The sequence below is a fragment of the Mirounga angustirostris genome, unplaced genomic scaffold, assembly GCF_029215605.1.
Source record: "Mirounga angustirostris isolate CCGP_5_RB_7025 unplaced genomic scaffold, mMirAng1.0.hap1 SCAF_6, whole genome shotgun sequence".
Classification (NCBI taxonomy): Eukaryota; Metazoa; Chordata; class Mammalia; order Carnivora; family Phocidae; genus Mirounga; species Mirounga angustirostris.
The window spans coordinates 38,469,776-38,495,308 of record NW_026991714.1 but is presented as its reverse complement, the minus strand read 5'-3'; the positions used below and the strand labels follow the sequence as shown (position 1 = coordinate 38,495,308).

The 25,533-nt window shown below is 46.3% G+C and overlaps 1 protein-coding gene across 1 annotated transcript in view; it reads right to left on the bottom strand.

The window, feature by feature from the left end:
* Positions 1 to 479: 479 nt before the first annotated feature.
* The window catches only part of RPS6KC1 (ribosomal protein S6 kinase C1), a 344,999-nt gene continuing 319,945 nt past the window's right edge, over positions 480 to 25,533 (bottom strand). The window contains exon 16 of the mRNA XM_045877211.3: positions 480 to 562. Within this exon, the coding sequence (XP_045733167.2) occupies positions 560 to 562 (3 nt within the window). The 3' untranslated portion in view covers positions 480 to 559. The remainder of the gene's footprint in view (positions 563 to 25,533) is intronic.

Below are 25,533 nucleotides of genomic sequence, written 5' to 3'. Positions count from 1 at the left end.
ACATTTCCAAGCTCATTCTGTCAAACCAGTGTAATTTTGAAAGCAAAACCAGATAAGTATATCATAAGAAAAAGAATGCAAGCCAACACCTCTAATAAACATAAACTCAAAAGCCTTTTTAAAAATGTTTACTCAGCAAAAACACAGATAAATCAAATCCAGCAATATCTGAAAAAGGAAAATACATCACAAACAACTTATTTTAATCAAAGAGTAAAATATGGACTTTAAATTTGAACACCAATCAATGTATTTATCACACTGACCAAAAAAAAATACTGAAATATGTAATCATCTCAATAGATGCACAAAAAAATTTTTTTCAGTAATATCCAGTACCTGTTTGTCATTTCAAAAAGCATGCTAGAAATAAATTTTTTTAATCAAGCAGGAAATTAAAAGGGAAATTTCTTAATATGGTAACAGGTATCTACTTCCAAAAAATCTATCATGCATCATACTTATAATGGTGAAATATTGAAAGTTTTACCTTGAGATGAGGAACAAGATGGATGTCGATTATCACCACTACTGCTCAACAGTAAACTCCTTGAGGTCCTCACTAGTATTATAAGGCAAGAAAAAGAAATATACAATATGAAGAATTAAAAGGAAGATATTAAACTGTCATTATTCATAGATACATAGTTGGTTACATATAAATTCCAAAAATAATCTATAGATATGGAATTACAAAATCCCCCAAACAATCAAAATAATCCTGGGAATAAAGAACAAATCTGGAGTGGGGAGGGGGGAATGGAAGGATGGGGTAACTGGGTGATGGACATTAAGGAGGGCATGTGATGTATTGAGCACTGGGTATCAGATAAGGCTGATGAATCACAGACCTGTACCTTTGAAACCAATGATACCTTATACGTTAATTAATTGAATTTAAATTACAAAAATAAAACAAAATAAATGCTTGAAAACAAACAAAAAAGAACAAATCTGGAGTAGCACACTCCCTGATTTCAAACTATACTACAAAGGTACAGTAATCAAAACAGTACAAAAAACACATAGATCAATGGAACTATATAGAGAGCCCAGAAATTAAGCCACGTATATATATGGCCAATTAATTTTCAACAAAAGAGGCAAGAATATACATGGGGAAAATCAAGAAATAGTGTTGGGAAAACTGGACAGCTACATGCAAAAGAATGAAACTGGACCACTATCTTACACCATATACAAAAATTAACTCAAAATGGATTGAAAACTTGAACATAAGACCTGAAACCATATTAATCCTAGAAGAAAACATAGGCAGTAAGCTCCTTGACATCAGCAATGTTCTTTTAGATCAGACTCCAAAGGCAAGGGAAACAAAAGCAAAAATAAACAAATGGTACTAAATCAAACTAAAAGCTTCTGCACAGCAAAGGAAACCATAAGACAATGAAAAGCCAACTTACCGAGTGGGAGAAGATATTTACAAATCATATATCCAAATAGCAGCTAACATCCAAACTATTTAGAGAACTCATACAACAATTAATAACAACCACCACCACAACAAAACAAGCCATCCGATTTAAAAGTGGGCAGAGATAGACATTACTAGACATTTTTTCCAAAGAAAATATATGCATGGCCGGCAGGTACATGAAAAGATACACAACGGGCGCCTGGGTGGCTCAGTTGGTTGAGCGACTGGCTTCGGCTCAGGTCATGATCCTGGAGTCCCTGGATCGAGTCCCGCATTGGGCTCCCTGCTCGGCAGGGAGCCTGCTTCTCCCTCTGACCCTCTCCCCTCTCATGTGCTCTCTCTCTCTCGTTCTGTCTCAAATAAATAAATAAAATCTTTAAAAAAAAAAAAAAAGAAAAGATACACAACATCACGAATCTTCAGGGAAATGCAAATCAAAATCACAATGATATATCACCTCACACCTGTCAGAATGGCTAGTATCAAAACGACAAGAAATAACAAGCGTTGGCGAGGATGTGGAGAAAAGAGAACCCTCATGCACTGCTTGTGGGAATGTAAACTGGTGCAGCCACAATATGGAGATTCCTCAAAAAAGTAAACCCAGAACTACAATATAATCCAGCAATTCCGCTACCATCTATCCAAAGAAACTGAAAACACGGGGCGCCTGGGTGGCTCAGTCATTAAGCGTCTGCCTTCGGCTCAGGTCATGGTCTCAGGGTCCTGGGATCAAACCCTGCATCAGGGTCTGTGCTCCGCAGGAAGCCTGCTTCTCTCTCTCCCGCTCCCCCTGCTTGTGTTCCTGCTCTCGCTATCTCTCTCTGTCAAATAAATAAATAAAATCTTAAAAAAAAAAAAAAAAAGAAACTGAAAACACTAATTCGAAAAGATATATGTATCCCTATGTTCACTGCAGCATTATTTACCAAGTGTCCATCAATAGAAGAATGGATAAAGATGTGGTACTTAAGTACAATGGAATATTACTCAGCCACAAAAAAAAACGACCTTGCCATTTGCAACGACATAGATGGACCTTGAGAGTATTACCCTAAGTGAAACGTCAGACAAATACTGACTAATTTTACATTTTACATGTGCAATCTAAAAAATAAAACAAATGAACAAACAAAACTTAACAGAACCTAGACAGATAGACACAGAGAACAGATCGGTGGTTGCCAGAGGGGTGGAGAGTTATAGGGGGAGTGGGGAGGGAGATTGGAAATGGTAAAAGGGATCAAGAGATACAAACTTCCAGTTGCAAAATAACTAAGTCATGGGGATGCAATGTACTGCATGGGGAATATAGTCAATAATATAGTATTAACTTTGTATGGTGACAGATGGTAACTAGACATGTGGTGATCACTTCACAATGTATACAAATGTCAAATCACTATGTTGTACAACAGAAACTAATATAGTATTGTATGTCAGTTATACCTCAGTTAAAAATTTTTTCCAATGAATAATTGATTTTATCAAGGTCAGCAATAAAAGATCAATATATAAAAATGGATTGCACTTCCTATATTAGAAGCAAAAGATAAGAAAATGGAATTTTAAAATGATGCCATTTATAAATATGACTGACTAAAACATCAAATTCTTAAGAACAAATCTAATGAAAGGTATCTAAGATTTTTAACCAGAAAACTATGAAACACTCTTACAGAGAGTACCCTTATTACTAGTCACAGATGGGAAGCATGCAAGTTTTCAAGATGTCAATTTTCCCTGAATTGATATATAGACTCAAGGCAATTCCAATCAATATCCCAGCAGGCTTTTTTCTGGAAATTGATACTGTCTCTAAAACTTGAGTAGAAGTGCAAAGGTCAAGAATAATCAACACAAGTGGAAAGAAAGGGGTAAGAGGGAATGTTCTGGGCAGTGAATAAGGTTCTGCCTCTTACGTGTGTGGTCGTTACACAGGTGTGTCCACACTGTAAAAAAAAAATTATCATCTTGTATAATTATGAATTATGTACACGTGTTGTACTTGAATTAAATATATGTGTGTATACATGTTGTACTTGAATTTAAAAGTGTATTTTAAAATTATCACTTAAAAATTAATCAAATAATGTAAAAGAAGGAATCAATGACCTAAAGACCTGCATCAAGTTATAGGTGGGAGATAATCAACCATAAGCACCCACCCTGACTAGCCGGCACCAGCCAGCTCTCTCCACCTGTCATCTTTCCAGATCAGATAATAAATATTTTCACCAGAAGAAAGCAGTAATTGCAGCCACACAATTTTTGACTTGAGATTTTCCTGTTTCTGCTCCTAATTTAACTGAAACGTTCTCCTCCCCCTTCCCTTACTCTCTGACCCCCACCATTTCTGTGTCCATCTCACTCCACTGAAGCCACAGAGAAGAGCAGATTCAGGTAGAAGTAGAGGCAGTTAGAAAATAGATACTTGTAAAGGCATTCCTGCCATTTGTGCCACTTAAAATATTATCCCTTATGAGTTTTCTCACTGAATTAGTGCCATTTAATGTGTGCATATGGCCAAGGGGAAAATATAAAATTGATCAACGAGAACAGGAAAATTACTCTGGAGAATTTTTGTGGCTTTGTGAATTGTTGCTTGACATTGTGGTTTTACCAGATATAATGGCATGATTTACAATTTACAACAGGGCTTGGGCGATGCAGATACAAACATTTTTACTTAAAATACCAGGAGCAGATGGGGAAAAAAAATACAGACTGGACTTGGTCCAGATGCTGAGGATGTTGCCCATATTCTGACTCCCACGTGAAGGCATAAATAACACCAATTCCTCATCGTCCACGGAAATGCGCGAGAGTCCTCGCAAAGGTAATCCAAACAGTAGATAAATAGGAAATCATTCCTGTATGTCAAATTATTTTGAAGTCTCTGTGTTGCAGTCTGTGGTTCTGCTTGCTTTTTCTTATGGGGATATCTGATGTCCTAGCTATTCATGATATCGCACACAAAATTATGAAATTGCACCACGAAGACAAAATTCTAGAGGAGCGGGGAAGCTGAGAACTAGCTTCCCATTTTTCAGCTCTGTCCCAACATGCAATTCTTCCTAGCCACACATTTCATGCTGCAAATGGGCAATTTCACCTTTTAGACTGATAAATAAGAATCATGGCAAAGAGGGTAGATCTCAAAAGTCCTCCTCACAAGAAAAAAAAATTGTAACTGTGTATGGGGACAGACGTTAACTAGACTTATTGTGGTAATAATTTTGCAATATACACAAGTATCGAATCATTATGTTGTACACCTGAAACCAATATAAGGTTATACGTCAATTATACCTCAATTAAAAAAAAAAAAATCGTGGACGCCTGGGTGGCTCAGTTGGTTAAGCGACTGCCTTCAGCTCAGGTCATGATCCTGGAGTCCCTGGATCGAGTCCCGCATCGGGCTCCCTGCTCGGCAGGGAGTCTGCTTCTCCCTCTGACCCTCCTCCCTCTCATGCTCTTTGTCTCTCATTCTCTCTCAAATAAATAAATAAAATCTTTAAAAAAAAAAAATCGTGAGAGACTATAAAGATCCTGGACCTGGATCTTAGTATCAGGGCTTCCTCCAAGTAGCTCTGTGACATCTGACAAGACTCTCACTGGATCGAGATCTTGATTTTCTGATCAATAAACCTGATGGGAGCTGATCAGATGGTTGCTCAGTCTGACTCTGAGCACCCTGTGGTCAGTTTAAGCAGATCTCTCCTTCCTCTCAGACCACGATCTGTCTTTTCTAGTCCCATTGGCCTCAAAATCATTGTTTCCATTCTGAAAATTTCAACCTTCTAGTTCCTGTGGAACTCCAATTCAGGAGCAGATGGCAACAGTTATAAAAGCAATAAAGAAATTAAGTAAGCAACAGAGATGTTAACGAAGAGATGAAAGCAAGATTTGCCAGAGATAAACTGTAACATAATCTACTTACAATCAATAGAAAGTTGGCTGTATTTCCAATTATCCCAGTATCAGGAAGATGCTCGTCTCCTCTGAGGAAAGACCCAGAGGAAATGGGGTAGAGTGCATTAGGAGGGACAGTGGTTAGAGATAGGGAACAACTTCCTGGGAGCTGCTCAAACTGGAACACATTATAAGAGTTACCTGCCCCACATGTCGGGTTTTTCCCACGTGTATGTTGGCGGGGAAGAAGTGATGATAACCAAATTCTCAAAAGAAGTATACTTCAAAAAAAAAAGGGGGGGGTCAATAAGTCACATGATATTTTTCAATAAAAAGGTAGGGAGGAAAAGGGCAGTGTGAAAAACAATCGATAGGATGTCTCCACTCCAAAAAGGTTAGGAATTGCCAAACTATGGAACCTCCGTCCCTGAGGGAGTCCTTTGAGAATAGACCCCCTGTTGGCCTCTGGGGAATAGTAGGGAATGCTGGGAGGCAGGTAAAAAAAAAAAAAAAAAATCATGTCGTTGCCAAACAGATGATTCTCCTTTGGGGACAAAATGAGAGCATGTCCCCGGCAGCATATTCCACAGGTTGCCGACTCTCTCGTAATGTGGTTTGTGAGGAGGTAGCGTGTTCTCTGTTCTTCTGCGCTCACTCCCTGAGCCATGCACAACTCACTTCTCACCTCAGTCCCGGGCCCTGTGGCAGGCACTGACTTCTCAGGGGAAGAGCCCTCATAAGAAGGTTTGAGAATGCCGGAAGCGCTGGTGGGGAGCTCAATGAGAGCATCTCTTCCCTTAGCTCTGTCCCTGGGTGTGGCTTAAGGGATGCTTAGCATCCCAGACTTTCAGGAAAGAGTAAGAAAGCTGTTAACAGAGGCTAACAAATTGTGTGAATTTCTCCAAAGAGAAATTAAGTGGATTACAAGGTAAACTAATTTTAGCAGGTTTCAAAGCTAACGTCAAAACATCTGGGAAGCCCTGCTCAGGGCACAAGGAAGATTTCTTGACCTCATTCTTTTATGTAACTGTTTGGCAACTTAGACAAATCACTTAACTTCTCTGGTCTCCGTTTCTACCAGAACCTTTTCCCACCAAGTATTGAGGTATTGTACGAAAATGTGTATAATACAAAAGCATGTCAGAGAAATATTTGCACAAGTGAGAACTAAGGAAAAATATGATTATAAACAGATAAAAAATAATAAAGTTTTAGGGGTATTCACACATAAAACATGGCATCTAGTCCTATTAAGCCAATGGAGAGAGGCTAAAATTTGGCCTCTGAGCTTTCTAGCAGCCAAAGCAAAGACGAAAAAACGATCAGTTATAAAATACAGGCTGTATGTATATAGTGCATAGGAAGCCAATCCTTTCCTTAAACAGATACCTGGAAAGAATTTTTAGAAGATCCTTATATGTGACGCAGGGACAGCATCCTCCACAAAATTCCTCAACCCTAAGAGATCCATGTGGCTCTTAATTTTCCCAATTTCCTACACATAGAATAGGAAAGATATCACTGGTCAACCAAACTCTTTCCATGGGAAATCCTGAAGTTCAACAGAACTGACCCCTAAAAGCCTGAGCACAAGAGATGGGAGTAATCAGGCTGAGGTGGGCTTATGAATGAATACGTCATGCCCACCGTGGAAAATCTTGGCCAGCTTGATGAGGCGTTTAGCAAGACCAGATGAATCCTGGCGCTCAGTCTTTTACTTGTGTAAGGAACAAACTTATCTTTTATTTACCACTCAAAGCTCCACTAAGCAGGGCCTATGCCCAACATAAATATTATCTACAGGGCCTCTCACCATAACACACACATAGTAGGTATTTAGAAATATGTTCCCAGGTGATACAATGCATCTATAAATTTCTGTTCTCAACCTAATACTTCAGCATTAGCTATCAGTGAGTCTTCAAAATCATATCATAATTAAACTAAAAAATACACAAAAGCAAAATTCATCACTGTGTCAGGCTCAAAAGACTCCATTTTTACATGCTAAGCTCTGTTACCTAACCTCTAAATCAACCAATTGTTAGAGGATGAATGTCAGTATTGATCCAGGCACAGTTTACTGACTTTTCCGAGAGACATTAAGTCTTTAGACATTCTTAGCCAGACCAGTTGGTCTCAAGATTTTGAGCTGGAACACTTCGTTCAAGTAAAATTCTCCTAGAAGGATATATAAAAAATAGCTGAGCTACTCTAGTTGTGGGGGCAGGGAGCCCCAAACACTCACTGCAGTTGGCATCAAAATTGGCCCCCCCCTGCTCTCCCAAACACACCCACACGGCAACCACCCCAAGTCTTTGAGGACACGAGCTGGCCCAGCCTCCTCTCCAGGGTCAGGGAGCAGGGGAAAAGGAGGCATCCCGCAACTTGCCCAAGGTCACACGGTCTCCAGACCTACAGCCCCGGAATTGAACGACAAGGTGTGCAGAACATGATAGCAGACAAAAGTGAACGTGAGCCAGAAGAAATCACAAGTCAGAGACGTCACTGTACTACTAAGCCTACACGCACACACCAGGAGGTCCCAGGTCCCACCCTGATGTCTTCATCCTCAGGTGAGCCACGGCAGGGGTGCAAAGAGTACATCTTCACAAGGAAAAGGAGGGAGTCCAATGCCAGAAGAAGAAAAGGAACAAAAAGAGAAGTGGAACACCGTGCTCCAACCTTTGAGGACACCGTGTGGAGCCAGGCGACATTCCTCCCTGAAGCGTCTCCCGCGAGGGGCCACAGGAAGCCTCCTCCCTGCCTTCATGCTGGTCACCATCCTTCCTCCTCCCTGCGGCCACCGGTGACTGTGGTCCTGAACAAACCCCCCAAACTCCAACTAATTAAAGACAAATAATTAAACACATTCAGGAGGGGGAAGGTTGGCAGAGCCCCCTGCATTGTGTGACCACCTTGGCACTGAAATGGTTAGAGACCATATCCCTCCACGTTGTCTCCTCTCATTGTGGTGGAGTGCTCTTGAGAACGTTATTAGCTGGGTGTGCGCCTTGCCGTTTTTCCACACGAGGCAGATGGGTAATTACGAAGCTAATAGTCTGATTGAGAGAAATCAGATGCAGTGGTTTGCCCAATTAGATGATACATTAGCTTCCTTCTTTGTAAGCAGCTAATGTGTGAAGCAAAGTGGTATTTTCGAGGGTCAGAATCCTTAAACAAGTGCCGAGTTGCAGATTATTGTATCTCTCTTTTTTTTTCTAATGGAGGAAAAGTGCTAAGTCTTCATTACTAAAAGCATAGAAAATGCAAATCAGCTTCTGAAACAAAAGAGAGAAGGGACAGGCGAGAATATTTGGTGTCCGATGTGTCAACCTACAACATCAATTACATTGAAATGCAATGCATGGCAGCCTAATCAAGGATAGTATAATTGTAATAATTGCGTGCTTTTGTTGGAGAGCTGCTGCTGTTGTTATTTGTCAACCATTTGTTCCTCTCTATTGTTGAGGAGGGGAAAGATTTTTTTTTTTTTTAATGTAACTGAGAGATTGTGTAGGTAATGGGTGAGCGGGCGGCCATCCTCAGAATGTGTATGAGGGGTCTTGCTGCCCTGCTCCGTGGCGGTTCCCGTGGTCCGAATGAGTCGCTGGGACAGTGATGTGAGCTGGGAGCAGACAAGGGCAAAGTGGCTGGCCATGCCAGGGTGGGCTGCAGCCTCTATCCATGTCCCCGGGGTCCTGGGGCAGAGGCAAGCCAAGCGATGGGCCTGAGGAGGCTGGGAGGAAAGGGGTGCCGGTGGAAAAAGCCTCCTCACGCCACATCCTTCCTGTCCTCTGTAGCAAACCCTGAGTTCTCCACCTCCTCCTGCTTCTCTAAGTTGGGGCCTCGAGAAGGACGAGAAGGATGTGCTTTGTCTTTGTAAAGGATCACCGCCTGCAGAACTCCCAGTGGGGAATCCTGGTTAAAACACCAACAACGTGGAAGGTGCAGGAGCTGGTGCATTAGCCCAGATGGCACCGTCCCCCAGGGTGCAGATGGGAGCACGAGGACCAACGTTAAACCCCACCTGGTCCCTCACTGGCCCAGAGAGCCCAGCCTCTCCAAGGCCTCCTTGTCCCCCACACACTGCAGGTTCAAGAATCGCCCTGAGCAGAGCCCGCCCTGTGGAGAGACTCCAAACCAGGATTATCAGCCTCGGGCAGATAGAAAGGCCCTCCGATCACTTCTGTCATATAAACAGATTTCTTCTCCTCTCCCTCCCCCACCCCCACTCACTTCTTCTTCACGTGTATGGGTGTTTCCAAAAACATACTTCTAGAGAAGAGAGAAGAGAAAAAGTCGGCATAATGGGCAACTCTGGGAAGCAAAAGGAAAGAAGACACAAAGCAAAACAAGGATGTTGGTGGAAAGCCGAAGTTGAGCAGGAAAATTCTTCTTAGGAGAAGCTCTCAGCATTCAGATCAGATAAGAGGTTTATTTTCTCACTTCAATTGGTCTTGCCAATAGGTTGAAACAGAGGCACAATGGAAATGGGCTGAAACATTTAACAGAGCTGTTAAATCTCATTCTCCACAGCTAAAAAAGAACAATCCCGGACCGTCTTTACCGAGGGGAGGCTTCATGGGCTGTAGGAGGCTTTGCGTGTATCCCTGACAATCCTGTACATACTCCAAAACTCACACTAATTAAAAGCAAATAATCAAATACATTCAATTTGAAAAGTTGGCAAACTCGTGTGTATTATTGCGTTAGCACCTTGGCATGGAAATGCTCACATCGCGCTAATCTCGTTGTGCAGAAGAGCTCTTGAGCTTGCTATTCACCCAGCCCATGCCCCCTCCTCCCCTCTGCTCCCCTTTGGGCTCCCTCCCCAGGCCCCAGCCCCCTGTGGCTCCCCCATCAGCTCTCCCACATTTAACAGCAAAATAGGAACAGCCACTGGGGCCTCCACAAGGGCCTTTGCTTTCATTTGCATCTGACAGAGGTCTGAGGTGAAGATGTCCTTCCTCTCCCTGGCTTCTTATTTATTTAGAGAAAGAAGGTCCCCAAGATATGAGGTTTTTAAATAAAGTTTAAAGCAGTAAGCCTTGGCTAAGCCGTCCGCAGTTGCCATCCTCCTGCCCATCCCCCCCACCACCATGCCACCCTCCTGGGGACTCTCCTTGTCAATCTGGTGGCCAAATCTGAGCGACGAGCTGACAACAGAAGAAGAATCCTTCGGATCCAATGCTGCTGCCCCTGGGATTTGAGTTTCTTGGGGGCTGGTTGAGGGATGAGAGGATGGAGTTGCCCAGAGAAATGTGAAACTCCTGCCATCAAGAATGGGGGCGAGATGAGCTCAGACCAGCCAGAATTTTTCTGGCAGATCCGCTACCTGAGGCACATTTGTCTTTCATCCTGGGCCGCTGCCAATCACAGCCTCCCCAGTATCCAGGGCTAGGAGGAAGATGGGCAGCTTGTCCTCAGCTCTGAACAAAAGAAAAACAAATAAAGTCACATTCAGCTGCATGACATTCATGTCAGATGGAAAAGGAGCAGGTCACACGGGCAGTGCGTGGAGCTGGTTGCAGGAGGAAAAGCACGGCTGCCTGAACCCGGAGCTGGGTCTGGAGAGCTCCTAGAAGTAGATGCTTGAAGACACCATGGGGTTTCCTTGCCAATGAGACTCCTGATTTGTCTGCGGGTGAGGCCTAGAAGCTTCCTTCTGCGAGTCCGAAATTCCAGACCACTTTCCAGTATGTCTCACAGCACAACCTATGGGTACCAATCAAGAGCATAGACCCAACTGGTGTTTTCATTACTTTGGAAAGAATGCTTTGAGAAAAGCATTAGGGAAGTGTCTTGGTTGAATCCTTTCTGTTGCAGCACCTAGCCAGAACAAAAATGCATTGAGTTCTTGTGAAATCTGACCACGCCCTTCTCCCCCCTCCTGGTCTGGTCCACGGCTTCATCTGCATCTTCTCACTGTTAAAATGACCCCTCTTTCTTTGCCAGGTTTCTGTTCCTTGCTTCATTCACATCTCAGTTACTTGTTCAATCATTCACTCCTAGATACAGTCAGTCAACAAATATTTATTAAGTAATAGGTTCTATTGGTACTATCATCGACCCTGAGAATACAGAAGTGCGTGGGGTTGGATCCACTAATTCCCCTTCTGGGTAGATACCCAAAACAATTGCAAGCAGAGCTGAAGAGATACTTGCACACCCATGTTCATGGCAGCACTATTCACCTAAGCCTAAAGACAGAAACACCTGCAATGTCCATCGATGGACGAATGGATAAATGTGGTCTATACACACAATGGAATATTACCCAGCCTTAAAAAGGAAGGAAATTCTGATATATGCTACAACAAGGATGAACCTTAAAAACATTATGCTAAGTGAAAGAAGCCAGACACAAAAGGACAAATATTGCATGATTTCCACGTACATGAGGTTCCTAGAGTAGTGAAATTCACAGAGACAGGGGCTGGTTGGGGGAGGGCGAAATGGAGAGTTAGTGTTTAGTGGGTCCAGGGTTTCAGTTTGGGAAGATAAAAACATTCTGAAGATGGAGGGTGGTGATGGTTACATGATAATGTTGGGTGTATTTAATGCCACCAAACCTTACACTTAAAAATGGTAAAAATGGTCAAATTGATGTTATATATATTTTACTACCATAAAAAAGCAAATACAAAAGAAAAACTAATAAGGTGAGTCACAGTCCTCAAGGAACTTGGAGTCTAGCAAGGGAAGAAGGCAGGTTTAAAAAATATACATAGTAAGTGCAATGTGGTGAGGTGAGTACTGTAACCACACAAGGCATGAAGCCGAAGTGGAGTTCTGCAGGGAGGGGGCTCCAGAGTCTGCAGACACGGCTGTCGAGCTGTCTCCAGATTGGGTCGTCTGAGCCTCAGTGTCCTCATCGGCAAATGGGGATAATCACTTCCCCCTTTGCTGCAGCCTCCATCTGTCGAGCACCTACCCTGTATCAGGCACCATACTAAGCCCTTCAGTTCATCAAACCTCCCGTCTGACCAATAAAGTAGAAATTTTGCCACCAATTTCCAAAGAAGAACCGAGATTAAGAAACTGGTGGATGTTCCACAGCCATGTAGCTAGTACACGGGAACACCAGGGTTTGAACATAGAACTTTATGAATTTCTAGCCCATGCATTTCTCACTATGCTAGCAGTTTGCAGACTGTAAAGTCTCATTCAAATTTAAGGGACAGCTAACTCAGAAAAACAAGTCTGGAGAAGAGAGGGGCTATGAGGGTCTCACTGTGCCCCCAAAAAAGATATGTTAGAGTCCTAACCCCCAGTACTTCGAAACGTAACCTTCTTTGGAGATAGCTTCCTTACAGAGGTGATCAAGTTAAGATAGGATATCAGGGTGGACCCCAATCCAATAAGACTGGTGTCCTTATAAAAAGAAGAAATTTGGACAAGAGACACACACACACGGTGAGAACACTAGGTGAAGACTGGAGTTCTGCTCCACATGCCCAGGAACTACCAGGACCCAGAGAAACACCTTGATCTCCAACTTCTAGCCTCCAGAACTGCGAAAGGATAAATGTTTTTCTAAGCCATCCAGTTTCTGGTACTTGGTGACGGCAGTCTCAGCAAATGAGACAGGAGCCAACCCAGAAAAATTGGGAAGGGGGCTCTTTTGAGGTTTTAGAGAAAATCCACCTAGGGACCCTGGAATGCCTAGCAGACCTCAGGAGAAGGGGGACAGGGAGCAGAGAATTAGGATCCCCATTTTCCTCTCTTGCTATTCCCTGCTCCCCTCACCCATCGGAGACAGCCCTCTTTTTTTTTTAAGATTTATTTATTTATTTGAGAGAGAGAGATAAAGAGCATGGGGGGCGAGGGGGCGGGCAGAGAGAGAGGGAGAGAATCCTCAAGCAGACTCCATGCTGATGCGGGGCTGGATCCCAGGACCCTGAGATCATAACCTGAGCCAAAACCAAGAGTCGGACACTCAACCGACGAGCCACCCAGGCGCCCCTCAAGATAGCCCTCTTTTATTTTTATTTTCATCGCATTTGTAAGCATTGCTGGAACTTTACCAGCCATCCTGGCTGCCGTTTCACAGTATAGGACTGCTTTATCTTATGAATCACAGGTGCTGTAGTGCAAAGGTTTTGTACCAGGTCCTGTGCCCCACAGAAGGCACAGGCGGGACCACCGTCTCCCACGTTTTTCTTTTGGGGACCTAGAACTCTAACCTGAAAGCCATACGCTGTCTGAGAAAAACAGGACAGCTCTGGAGCAGGGGCAGAGTTCCGGCCTAAACTGGTCTGGAAGCCAAGGCAAGCGGGAAGCCACGTCCCCTCTTCCAATCCCCCCCACAGTGGCGAGATTAAGCAGAGGGCTTTGCAAAGGAACTCCAGGAAAATACTGATAAATTGAAGAGCAATCGACAAGGCACTCAGGCTCCCTCCCTGAGCTCCACCTAGCCCCCTAAATTTGTGTCAAATCTTCTCTTTTGTCCCCCTCAACTAAGCCCATGTGTGAATGGAAATGTTTTTGTGCATTAAAGAAAATCAATGGCAACATCTCAAAAACAATTTCAAGCTCCTCTTCCTCCCACAGGGTGGCAAAGTCAGACCCTGCAGTGCTGTACAAGGGTCCCAAGGAGAGTCAAACCCATGTGGGTGGCAGAGTTCCACTAGAACAGAGTCACAGATGCTCACTTCTCTCCTAACACAGGCCACCGTTCCATAGAGCCAGCCAGCCTAGGAAAATGCTAACTCTCTTCCCATAGTCCTTAAGTTTCAGTCTTCAGTTGATTTCTGTGCAGTTTTTGTCCCTGACCCAAGTGTGGGGCATCTTTGGATGCAGCAAGATGTGAGCCCTGAGGCAAGGGAGGGGGGAGGAGGCTAATGGAAACTGCATAAGATTTAGGGTCAGTAGATCTGGATTCGAACATCAGCTCTGCCACTAGCTCGCTGTGCAACCTTATGCGAGTCACTTAACCTCTCTGAGTCTCAGTTTCCTCCTCTTTCAAGTCCGGATGATCACACAGATCTTGCCTGGGTATTTTAAGTAGGAAATGAGATCATAAAATATAGGAACTGGTACCCAGTAAGTGCTCACTAAACGGCTGAATACCGCTATCATGTTGATCACTAAGGAAGGAGCTGAGGCCAAACCAGTGGCCCACTGACCCCCTCCCACCCCAACCACAGCCGCACCCAGGCAGATAAAACAGGCAGCGTGACCACTGTGCTGTTGGCTGAGGGAGAGCCCTCAGGAGCACCTGCAGGAAGGGTGCCGCCTTTGGAGGTGATGGACAGCGAGTCTCAGCCTCCAGTAGACAAATAAAGAGATTTATTCTTAACGACTAAAATAGGCAAACGCGTGCAGTCAGGCCAGGAAGAAGGGGGGAGGGGGGAGGAGTCACACTGCGGCAGATGTCTTGGCTGGGAGAGAAAGTTCTAGAGAATGCGCTGTGGGTTGGGGAACAGGGGGGCTTGGGCTCAGTTCAGAACAGCCCAGCTCCCTTCCAGACGTGAAACAAGAGCAGCATCCAGAGGGATCCCCGGGAGACCCCGGCGTGCAGGGCCTGGCAGCCCGGCTGCGGGGGGTGGGCGGGGGGAGCCGCGCATGCTCGCCGTTCTGGGAAGCACAGTTGGTGCACCTGAGCGAGCTGGAAAACCCTCACCCCTGGGGAGGAAAAAGAAGATGGGATTTCTCCTGGGGTCAGAACAGGACCCCGCCGGCCAGAGACAATGGCTCCAGGAGCCTCAACAACCCCACCGCTGTGGACGAGGGAACTCAACACCCCGGAGATCGGAGATCGGCGTGTGAAATCTGCGCTGGGGAAGACAGTCCTCATTTAGCAGAGAAAGCGCGGCGCTATCTATGTGTGAAAGCTTTTTTAACACTGTTCCCTGCTCTCCATATGGCGAACTTCACCCAAATTAGGAGGAACTGGTGAACAAAACTCCAGCAACTGGAAAATGAGAGCGAGCTCCAAGAGCCCATCCCAGAGGCAGCCCGCGCTGCTCCCCGCCCCCAACCCACCCTCAGCAGGGCCCCACAGGGCAGGGTGTCTGGCCTCCTTATCCTCACAGCAATACAACCTCCCCTGGGTCCCCAGACGCTCCCCGCGGGGCAGGGCGAAGCGTGTTCCCTCTCCGTGGATGAAAGCGCCGTCTCCAACAGTTAAAAAAACAATAGCCACCATTTCTTGTGCATTCACTGCGTCCTAGACAGCATGCCGGGTGCCTGGCTCATATTATTTCAGGTGTCCTCACCAGAACCCCGTGACAAGGTGTCTTTATGCCTATTCAAGGTTGGCAAAATTGAGAATCGGGTTGCCTTTTGCCCAAGGTGGCACAGGAAGATTCAGAGGCAGACTGATTCAAGCAAAGTCTAGGTGCTCAGGTCCACCCCCCGCTTCTCCAGAGCTAGCCCAGGAGTGGGGTGGAGGCTTTGCTCCGACGCAAACGGAGAGGAGGATCCCACTGCGGCTGGCAGGGAGCTGCACCCCTGCCCCTCAGTCAGATGGCAAGGGCGAGACACTCCTGGGCTCACAAGAGGGGTGAGGGCAGGGGGGTGGATTTGTAGGGGCCACAGAATCAATGACTCAGAGGCCATCAGGCCTGGAGGGAAATTTAATGACCTATAGCATTCCCTCTTGGAAAAGCCAAGGGTCAGGGAGACAAAATTGAATCACATGGCAAAGGGATGTAGTAAAACAGCTGGGTCCCAACTACCCGGTGTTTGTCCTAGAGACTTCCATGAAAGGAACTAACCTCCCTTGTCAGTCTCCTACCTGCCTCTCCCTAGTCCTGTCCACCGCGGAGGGGCGCCTCGGGAGAGGGGGCCGACTTTGTCTGGACTCCAGCTGCTTCCCTGGGACCACCCTCCGCCCAGCTGTCCCACCTTCGTGCTCCCTTTCCTGACCTCGTGTGACTGCAGCAATTCCTGACCGCCCTCGCACTGGCACCCTTCTGCCACGGCCCCTCCAGCCACATCCCTGTTGGTTTTTCCCCGGGGCCTGGGGGCCATGCCCGCCCCCCATCTCTCCTTCCAGCCTCCCTGGCGCAGTATGGCCGGTTGAAACGAGGCTCGATGCAAAGATGTTTAGAATGTTTATCTCGGCGATTGTATTATTTACAGCAACTCCGCGCTGTGCCCGGGGCATTGCGTGGTTTGAAAGACGCTATACAAACTAAATTTGTGTGGCATTGTTTGTTCTTCCACATTCGGCGAGACAGAACCAATCTAGTAATCACTGTTTTTGCTCCTCAAATCAGGGACGCTCCATTTTGTGTGCATGGTGGCTAATCTGGAAATAAAGATTCGTAACAAATGTATAAGGAGCTCTGGAAGCAGTCGGGGCCTGATGAATGAAAGAGGAAAAGACAGTCGAGGGGAGGTCGGTGGGAGCCCCATGGTCCCTCCAGCAGGGACAGCTGCCCATCCCCGGGCTGATGGGAAGTGCCACATCTCATCTCCGTCCCCGGCAGACAGAACGGGCCCCAGGGAGCACTGTGCCCCAGACCTGCGCCGGGTCAGCTGCAGTCCGCCCGCAAGCCTCCCTGCCGCCAGGTCTTCGCCCCAAGGTCAGGTTCTCGGGAGCTGGGGCTGACCCTTTCGGAACATAAGCTCTCGAAGGGCCGTGGGGGAGGAGAGGAGAGGATCACACCAGGGGTAGGAATGACCACGTACACACCCGAGTCTGTTCAAGGACATGACAGGAGCCGAGCGGAGGGACAGTGCCTGGGAGTTCTGGAGCCATCCAGCTGGTCTGCAGCACCACCGAGTTTGCACTGAGCTAACCCTGGCCCCTCGCCCAACATGCAGGACCAGGGCTTAAGCAGCCTGTGTGCCGCCCCAGCTGAGGCGCGACCCCAGGGATTGGCCGAACTGGAAGCCATGAGGTCTGCACCAGCACGTTCCCCCGGGAAAGGGAATGCATCTGGCTTCATAGCCCAGCCCCAGCTTACTGGAAACAGGGCCACCCTCTCATTTTCTCCCTCCCCTTTTACCTGCGCACTCACCTCATGACCTGCCACGCTGCTCACTGCCTCCTTTCCCCAGGTAACCTACACCTGTGGCATACCCTAACTTTTCCCATTAGCCTGCCCAAACCGTGGGCATGCTTCAGTGTCCAAATCAGACACCGTCACTTTTCCTATAACGCCTTCCATAACCCCTCCCACTCCAAGCAAGATTACACAGTCACCATTAAGCCCCAGCTCCTCAGTTTGTATCTCTACAGAACGGATCCCACCGTAGCCCATGAAGCAGATGTGTGTGGGTCTGTCCCCACCAAACATAAATTCCTGGGGGACAGAGATCTGGCGTCATGGTCTTGTCTGCAGCACTCCTTTACCGCCAGCATCCAGCAGAGTGCCTGGTGCGGTGAGTGTGATCCCACTGGAGGACCCAGGTCATCCCTGCAATTGGTATTCCCCGCGATGTGGGGCCAGGTGGGCAGTAAAGGGGAGATGGCCATGGAAAACCCGCTCATGGTCCAAGACTTCACTGACTTCTCTTCTCCCTTCCAGAGACTTCCCTGGCACTTTCCAGGTTGTTCTAAAAGTTAACAATTCCCAAATAGTTCACGTTCTCTTCATTGCCAAGTTGGAGCATGTTGTCTGCCAAGTTAAATTGTGGCCGAGTCGCTCAGCAATTTAACTGGTCTGATGCACGAGGCCTCATCATCCATTACCAGGAGCATTTAGAAGCGAGGTAATTACAGGCTGCATTCCTGAAGCCTGAGGCTCCGCGGCTACAATCCTGGAGTTTATTATAATAATAGTGATGGGGAGGGGTCCCAAAGATTCCATTTCCAGACTGTTCAGATTGGCACTAAAGAGCCCCAGAGGAAGGGATGGTAGACGCCACTGCTCCTCTCAAGGTCAACTCCACCCCAAGGAGGAGGCCCTGGGCTAAGCTACCCCCACCCCCACTCTCCTTCACCACTGGGAATGAAGCTGTCCAAAAGCAGAAGGGGTTCCCTCGATTTCTCCTGTCTCTAGCACCAGCCTTATCCCATGAGAGATGGCACAGAGGAACCCACTCTCTTAGCTTGTCACCAACAGATTCAGGCTGAATCATTGCTCTGGAATGAGCTGTAGGACAGGGGAAGCCTTACTGTGATTACAAAGCAAGCACCAGAGAGCAATTACTGAGTTTTCCAGATCTCACTTTTTAAAATGCATATACCCAGTTGAGGAAAAAATCCATTAGGTCCCTAATTATAGTATGATTAAGTTGGTATAAATTAATATAACAGATTCTTTCCACCTCACTGGAGGGGCTTCAGTTTTTTAAAAACCATTTGATTCCGGGTGCAGGATAGGAATAAACTCCAGAGAAGAGGCAAGAAATAACCACACGGTGTTTGCTCATGGTCAACCTTGAATTAATAACATAGTTAATTAATCAATAAATCAACGAGTTGTTGATTAAGTCAATGAATGGGCTGTTGGATAGAACAGGTCTTATTTGATCGTTCTACCTTTTCAGATGGAGCAAGCCAGTCTGAATCTCTGGTCCCAGGCCAGCCCAACATGTCGGCAATCCCAGGGACCTCAATGGGCAGAGCACCATTGGGTGTGGGAAAGTTGCGGAAGGGCTGCTCAATAAAGCTGGAGAGGAAGCTGTCCTGAGGTTTTCCGGGTTATGAAGAAAGACCCCTCCTTCCCCCCAGAGCACTGCCCAAACCCCACTCCTGCTTCCAGTTATGCATTCTGAGCCAGGGTGAGTCTTCAAAAGTCTTTCAAAGATTTGTACATGGTTACCAAGGAGATATTGCAGGTTCAGGTCCAGACCATCACAATAAAGTGAATATCACACTAAAGTGAGTCAAATGACTTTTTTTGGTTTCCCAGTGCATATAAAAGTTATGTGTACTATACTGTAGTCTAGTAAGTGTGCAGTAGCATTATGTCTGAAAAAACCATGTGCACATCTTAATTTAAAAATACTTTATTGCTAAAAAATCCTAACCATCATCTGAGCTTTTAGAGTCATAATCTTTTTGCTGGTAGAGGGTTTTGTCTCGATATTGATGACTGCTGACGGATCAGGGTGGGGCTTGCTAACGGATCAGGGTGGTTGCTGCTGACGATCAGGGTGGGGGTTGCTGCTGACGGATCAGGGTGGGGGTTGCTGAAGGCTGGGGTGGCTGCGGCCATTTCTTAAAATAATACAATAATGAAATTTGCTATATTGATTGAATGATTTCTGTAATATGCTATGCTGATTAACAGCATTTTACCCATTTTTGAAAGAATTTCTTTCAAAATTGGAGTCAATCCTCTCCAGCCCTGCCTCTGTTTTATCAAATAAGTTTATGTAATATTTTCAAGCCTTTGTGGTCACTTCAACAATCTTCACAGCATCTTCACCAGGGGCAGATTCCATCTTAAGAAATTACTTTCTTTGCTTATCCATAAGAAGCAGCTCCTCATCTGTTCAAGTTTGATCATGAGATTGTAACAGTTCAGTCCCATCTTCAGGCTCCACTTCTCATCTGGTTCTCTTGCTATTTCCACCACATCTGCAGTTACTTCTTCCCCTGAGGTCCTAAGCCCCTCCAAGTCATCCACAAATCAACTTCTTCCAGACTGTTGTTCATGTTGACAGTTGGGGACCTCTTCCCACAAATCACAGGTTCTTAATGGCATCTAGAATGATAAATCCTTTCCAGAAGTTTTCAATTTACCTTGCCCAGGTTCTTCAGAGGAATCACTGTCTATGGCAGCTATAGCCTTAGGAAATGTAATTATTAAATAAGATGGCTCGAAAGACAGAATGACTCCTTGATCCATGGGCTGCAGAATGAATGTTGTGTTAGCAGGCATGACAACAACATTAATCTCATTGTACATCTCCAGCAGAGCTCTTGGGTGACCGGGTGCATGGCCAATCATCAATAATCTTTTGAAGGGAATCTTTTTTTCTGAACAATAGGTGTCAATAGTGGACTTCAAGAATTCAGTAAACATACGTGCTGTCATCCAGGCTTTGTTGCTCCATTTCTAGAGCACAGGCAGAGCATATTTAGCATAATTTCTAAAGGCCCTAGGATTTTTGGAATGCTAAATGAGCATTGGCTTCAACTTAAAGTCACCAACTGGGTTAGCCCTTAACAAGAGAGTCAGCTTGTCCTTTGAAGCTTTGAAGCCTGGCATGGACTTCTCTTTGTAGCTACAAAAGTCCTAGATGTCATCTTCTTCCAAAAGGAGGTTGTTTCATGTACATTGAAAATCTGTTATTTACTGTGCCCACCTTCAGGAATTCTCTCAGCTAGATCTTCTGGATCACTTGCTGCAGCTTCTACGTTAGCACTTGCCAATTCACCTTGTACTGTTATGTTACAGAGATGGCTTCTTTCCCTAAACCTCAAGAACCAAACTCTGCTCCTGCAGCTTCCTCACCTCTCTCAGTCTGCATAGAATCGAAGAGAGTTAAGGCCTTGCTCTGAATGGGGCTTCGGCTTCAGGGAATGCCGTGGCTGCTTGGATCTCCCAATCCAGACCACTCACCCAGACCACTCAGACTTTCTCCACATCAGCAGTAAGGCCGTTTCACTTTTTATCATTTGTGTGTTCACTGGAGCAGCACTTTTAATTTCCTTCAAGAACTTGTCCTTTGTGGCCTAGTTTTTGGCCCATCTCAGCTTTTGACATGCCTTCCTCATTGAGTTTCATCATTTTCAGCTGACGTGAAAGACGTGCAGCTCTTCCTTTCTCTTGAACACTTAGAGGCCACTGTAGGGACTACTGTAACAAATCACCACAAACGTGAGTGGCTGAAAACATCAGAAATTTGTTCTCACACAGTGCAGGAGGCCAGGAGTCTTAAAGGAAGGTGTCAGTGGGATGGTTTCCTTCTGGAGGCTCTGAAGGAGAGGTGTTGATGCTTCTCTCCCAACGAGCATCTATGGTGTTCCTTGACAGGTAGATACATCACTCTGATCTCTGCCTCCTTCTTCATGTCACCTCCTTCTCTGTGTCTCCTTATGTCTTTCTCTATCTCTTTGAAGAACACTTTCACAGGAATTGGGGCCTAATCCAGCATGTTCTCACCTCAATCCTTACTTTAATGACATGTGCACAGATCCTATTTCCAAGTAAGGTCATCTTCTGAAGTTCCAGGTTGACATGAATTTTAAAGGGCTACTCAACAACTCCATCTTCCTAGAGCAGGATAGCAAGAGAAGAACTTCATGCAATCACCACAAAAGGAGTAAATGATGGGGAACGAGAGGCCTCGGGTGTGGTCCCTCTAAGTGAAGCCTCCCAATGGCCTCACCCACCTCCAGGACCCTGAGGATCAGAGCATGGATCCCAGGGCATCATTAGATTGGCCTCACTCACCACATCAGGAAACTGAAAGTGAAGACCTCTGGGCAAGACTAACCGGAGAGGACAGCAAGGCCAACATCGTTTTTAGCTTCCTCTGTGATCTCCAAAGTATCTGCCTACGGTAGGACCTGAGCCTGAAAATCCATTCCCAGCTGTCTTTGTGAGCCATGTGGCAGTAGAGAGCCCTCAAGATGGCATTACTGATTCTCACCTCCTGGTAGCCACAGCCTTGTATATTTCCTTCCCACACTGACTAGATCTGACATGTGTAGCCAGCAGGATATTGTGGAAATAAAGGAGTGTGACCTCCGAAGCTAGATCATAAAAGATATTCCCACTTCTGCTTTGTTCTGTCTTGGTTCATTTGCTTTGAGGGGAGCCTGTTGCCATGTTGTAAAGATACTCCGCTAGCCCAGTGAAGAGGTCCACAGGAATAGAAACTAAGGGCTCCTGCCAACGACCAGCACTGACTTGTTAGCCACCTGAGTGAACTATCCTGGTACTAGACTCCCTGGATGTAGTCCAGTTTTTGGAAGACCGCAGTCCCAGCCAACATCTTAACTGAAACCACAGGAGACAAACACCCAGCTACGCCACTCCAAATTCCTAACTCCCAGAAACTGTGTGAGATAATAAATGTTTATTGCTGGTTTAAGCCACCAAGTTCTGGGGTATTCATTGTGCATCAGTAGATAGCTAATACACATACTTAGCTACATAGTCATCCATTTGTACATTATTCAATAAATATTTACAGAGCAAACAAAATGAGACAGGTACTCTTGGGAAAGGAAAAATTAACATGATCCATTCTCCCAAGGAGAATTATACCATAGGAAGACAAGATTCATAAACCCATTTAAAAGAGCAGCATGCACCAAGGGCTTCTGAATTTAAGAAAAGGCAGAAAGTGCACTGTGGGGTCCTGGGGACTGCTTCTCAGTCAAGATTCTCAGTTGCCAACAACAGAAAGCAACTCCAACTTCAGTAGAAAAGAGATTTATTAGAAGGATAATTGAGAACTCATAGAGGTGATAGAAAAAACAGAAAAGCAGCCAACAGGCAGAACAAGGAGGCCAGGGAGCAGAGGGGCAGCCAGCCCACCCCCAGTCACAGTCTGGTCTATGGCCCCAGGTACCGCGCCTGTCACTGGACGTGCATTGCCCCTGCTGGACCCTCATTGCTCCCAGTATCAGGTAGATGGAAGCATCCAGTTGTCCAAGACCACATCACCTGCACCTTGCCCAGATACCAGGGAGCAGGACAGAGCATGCCTGCCCCACCTCAGCTTCTGAAGGGAGAAGCAGGGACCTCTGCATAGTGTGGGAATTGGCCACAAATAAGAAACATATTAGGATGTTGAGACACCACTGTAGAGAGGGAAGGGGTCACTTGGGGGCAGAGGAATAACAAGATGGAAGGGGGCCAGGAGCTCACCCCTCTGCTTCCCTAGGTCAGGCTTTAACAGACTCAGTGTCCTCATCAAAGAAAGGACATGGAGGGATCTTCTCCCTCCTTCCTTTTTACCATAATTGTGCAGCCTTCCCTCTCCCCAATCTCACCCCATCTGCCATTTGCTCTGCAGATCTAAGGATGGATAGCCTAGAACAGAATTTGTTTCTGCAGACAGAACTTCATGAGGACTTCCCCGATAGATAGGAATGCCCCAACATGGCCTGCCAGGCACAAATGAAGGGGCCTCAACTAGTCTCAGTGGGAAGCGATGAGGCAAACAAAATCATGGGGAGCCATCCAGGCCCATCATTCTGCCTACCCAGTCTTCTAGGGGTGGTTGATCTTAGCAGCCATCCTGTGCCTGCTATGAAAACATGTGGGAACACTGGGGCTGACCAATAAGACTCCTAAACACCCCAAACATGCAAGGAGGCCAACATGATAGACTGGGCCAATCTGCCGAGTCACCAACTCACCAAGCCTATTGCTATATTGCTATCCCCTAAAGATGCTTGCCATACCCTCTCAGCCCAGGCCCATCGGTTCAGCTGCCTGGAGCCAAACAGGGGACTGAGTGGCCCCAAGACTTGATGGATCTTGGATCTCTCAAAAACACCACCCCTTGCTGAGCTCAGCCCACGTCGACCTCCCCCAGTAGAAACACAGAAATGCACCCATTCTTAATGGCCCAGCAACTCATCTTTGACCATTTCAGCCTGAGCGCCACTGTACTTTTCACCTGTGCCACCCGCTTGGGCAGGTGATGAAAGACCCCTTTGAAGGTTGGCTGTATTATGAACCAATTCACTCAGTCACTTGGGGCCAACCTCTCCCAGCCTGGACCCCCCGGGAGTGTCTACCACTTCCATCGAGGCATGAGCCAATTTCATCCTCCCTCATGGCTCAGGAATGACCTTGGCCAAGGTCAGCGGGAACTGAGAGCCCCAGCGTCTTCCCGCCTGATTCCATCAGACCACAACAACCCCTCCTCGCAGGCAAGTCCAAGCCCCATGAAGGTGCCCAGCAGCATTTATAATATTCTCTCCAACATCCCACAAAAACCCGGCAGCCCACTGTACCACAAGAGAAAAGGGACACCATCCTCTCAGGGTCCCGCAGCAATTCAGACACACCTTCCCACCGCAGCACCTCCCTCTGGGCCAAATGAGCCTTCGCCTCTGCCAGGCACGTGCCTGGACCTTCCTCCTCAGTTGACTCCCCTCTGCCACTTGTCTGGGCCCGCTGAAATCTGGCCTCACCATCATGTGCTTTCCACAGACACGGGACTGAGCTAAGCGGCAGGTAAATGAGGGGGGCGGGAGAGGAGGTCAGGGGATGACAGTGCTCAGCAGGAGGAAAGGGAGGGAGGTCATGTGCTCTGACCTCGTTGTCACTCCCCCTCATCTATCTAGCTGTCTTACTCTCCATGCTGGTCCTGCCATCCTCCAGGAAGCCTTCACAGTTAGAAGGACACCCTTCTGCGCTGCATCCTCATATTTCTTATCTTTCTCTCCTTCAGTGTATGTGGGTTTTTTTTTTTTTTCCATCTCATGGACACTTCCATCAATGACAAGCTAAATTTCTTTCCATGTACCAGAACTCATCTAGCTTCACATCCTTCCCTTTCTAATCAACACCTCGTGATCTAGCTCTTCTTTAACTTCCTCGCTGTTACCTTTGAGGTCTCACCTGGAATCCTAATTCTGGATCCATCATAGTCCTCTGCTCCACCACCAGGCTGCTGAGAGTCTTCGTGAATATGGGGTCTCCAACCTCAACCCTGCCACCAAGTCCTTTCTCTCTCTTCTCTTCATCCACATTTCTGGATCTTCTCTCACCTCAAAATCCCCCCTCTGCCATCCTCCTCCTTACTCCACCTCAGCCTTGCCTCCTTCACTAAAAATACGAAGACCCTAGGGCACGTGCTTCCTCAGCTTCCTCCTCACCACCCACCTGTCTACCCCGTAACCTGTCCTCTCCTCTTTCCTTCTGCTTCCCTGATAGAAGCATCCCTCCTTCTGCCCAGGGCAGATCCTTCCACCTGCCTCCTCAGGGACCACATTCCATCTACCTGTCTTTAGTATCGGCTTTAGTCTCTCCCTCTCTGCTGCCATTTAAAAACAAACACACTCCTCTAGAGACCCTTTCTTTCCTACTCCCTCAAGTCAGTCCTCTGGACTCCAGAATCACCAGTGTGATTCCTCCATCACAGCACTTAAACACTGTCATATAAGGAATGATTTAGCCTTCTATTTCTCCCACCAGATTGTAAATTCCTCAAAGGCAGGACCATGCCTAAATTCAATTTTACATACTTTAACAGTTTCTGAAGCGTGGCAGAGACTGAATGAAAGTTTCTTGAATGAATGTTGCATGCACAAATCTACCATCGCAGTATGACCATAGACCCCTTAAGCCCCTGGCTGTACC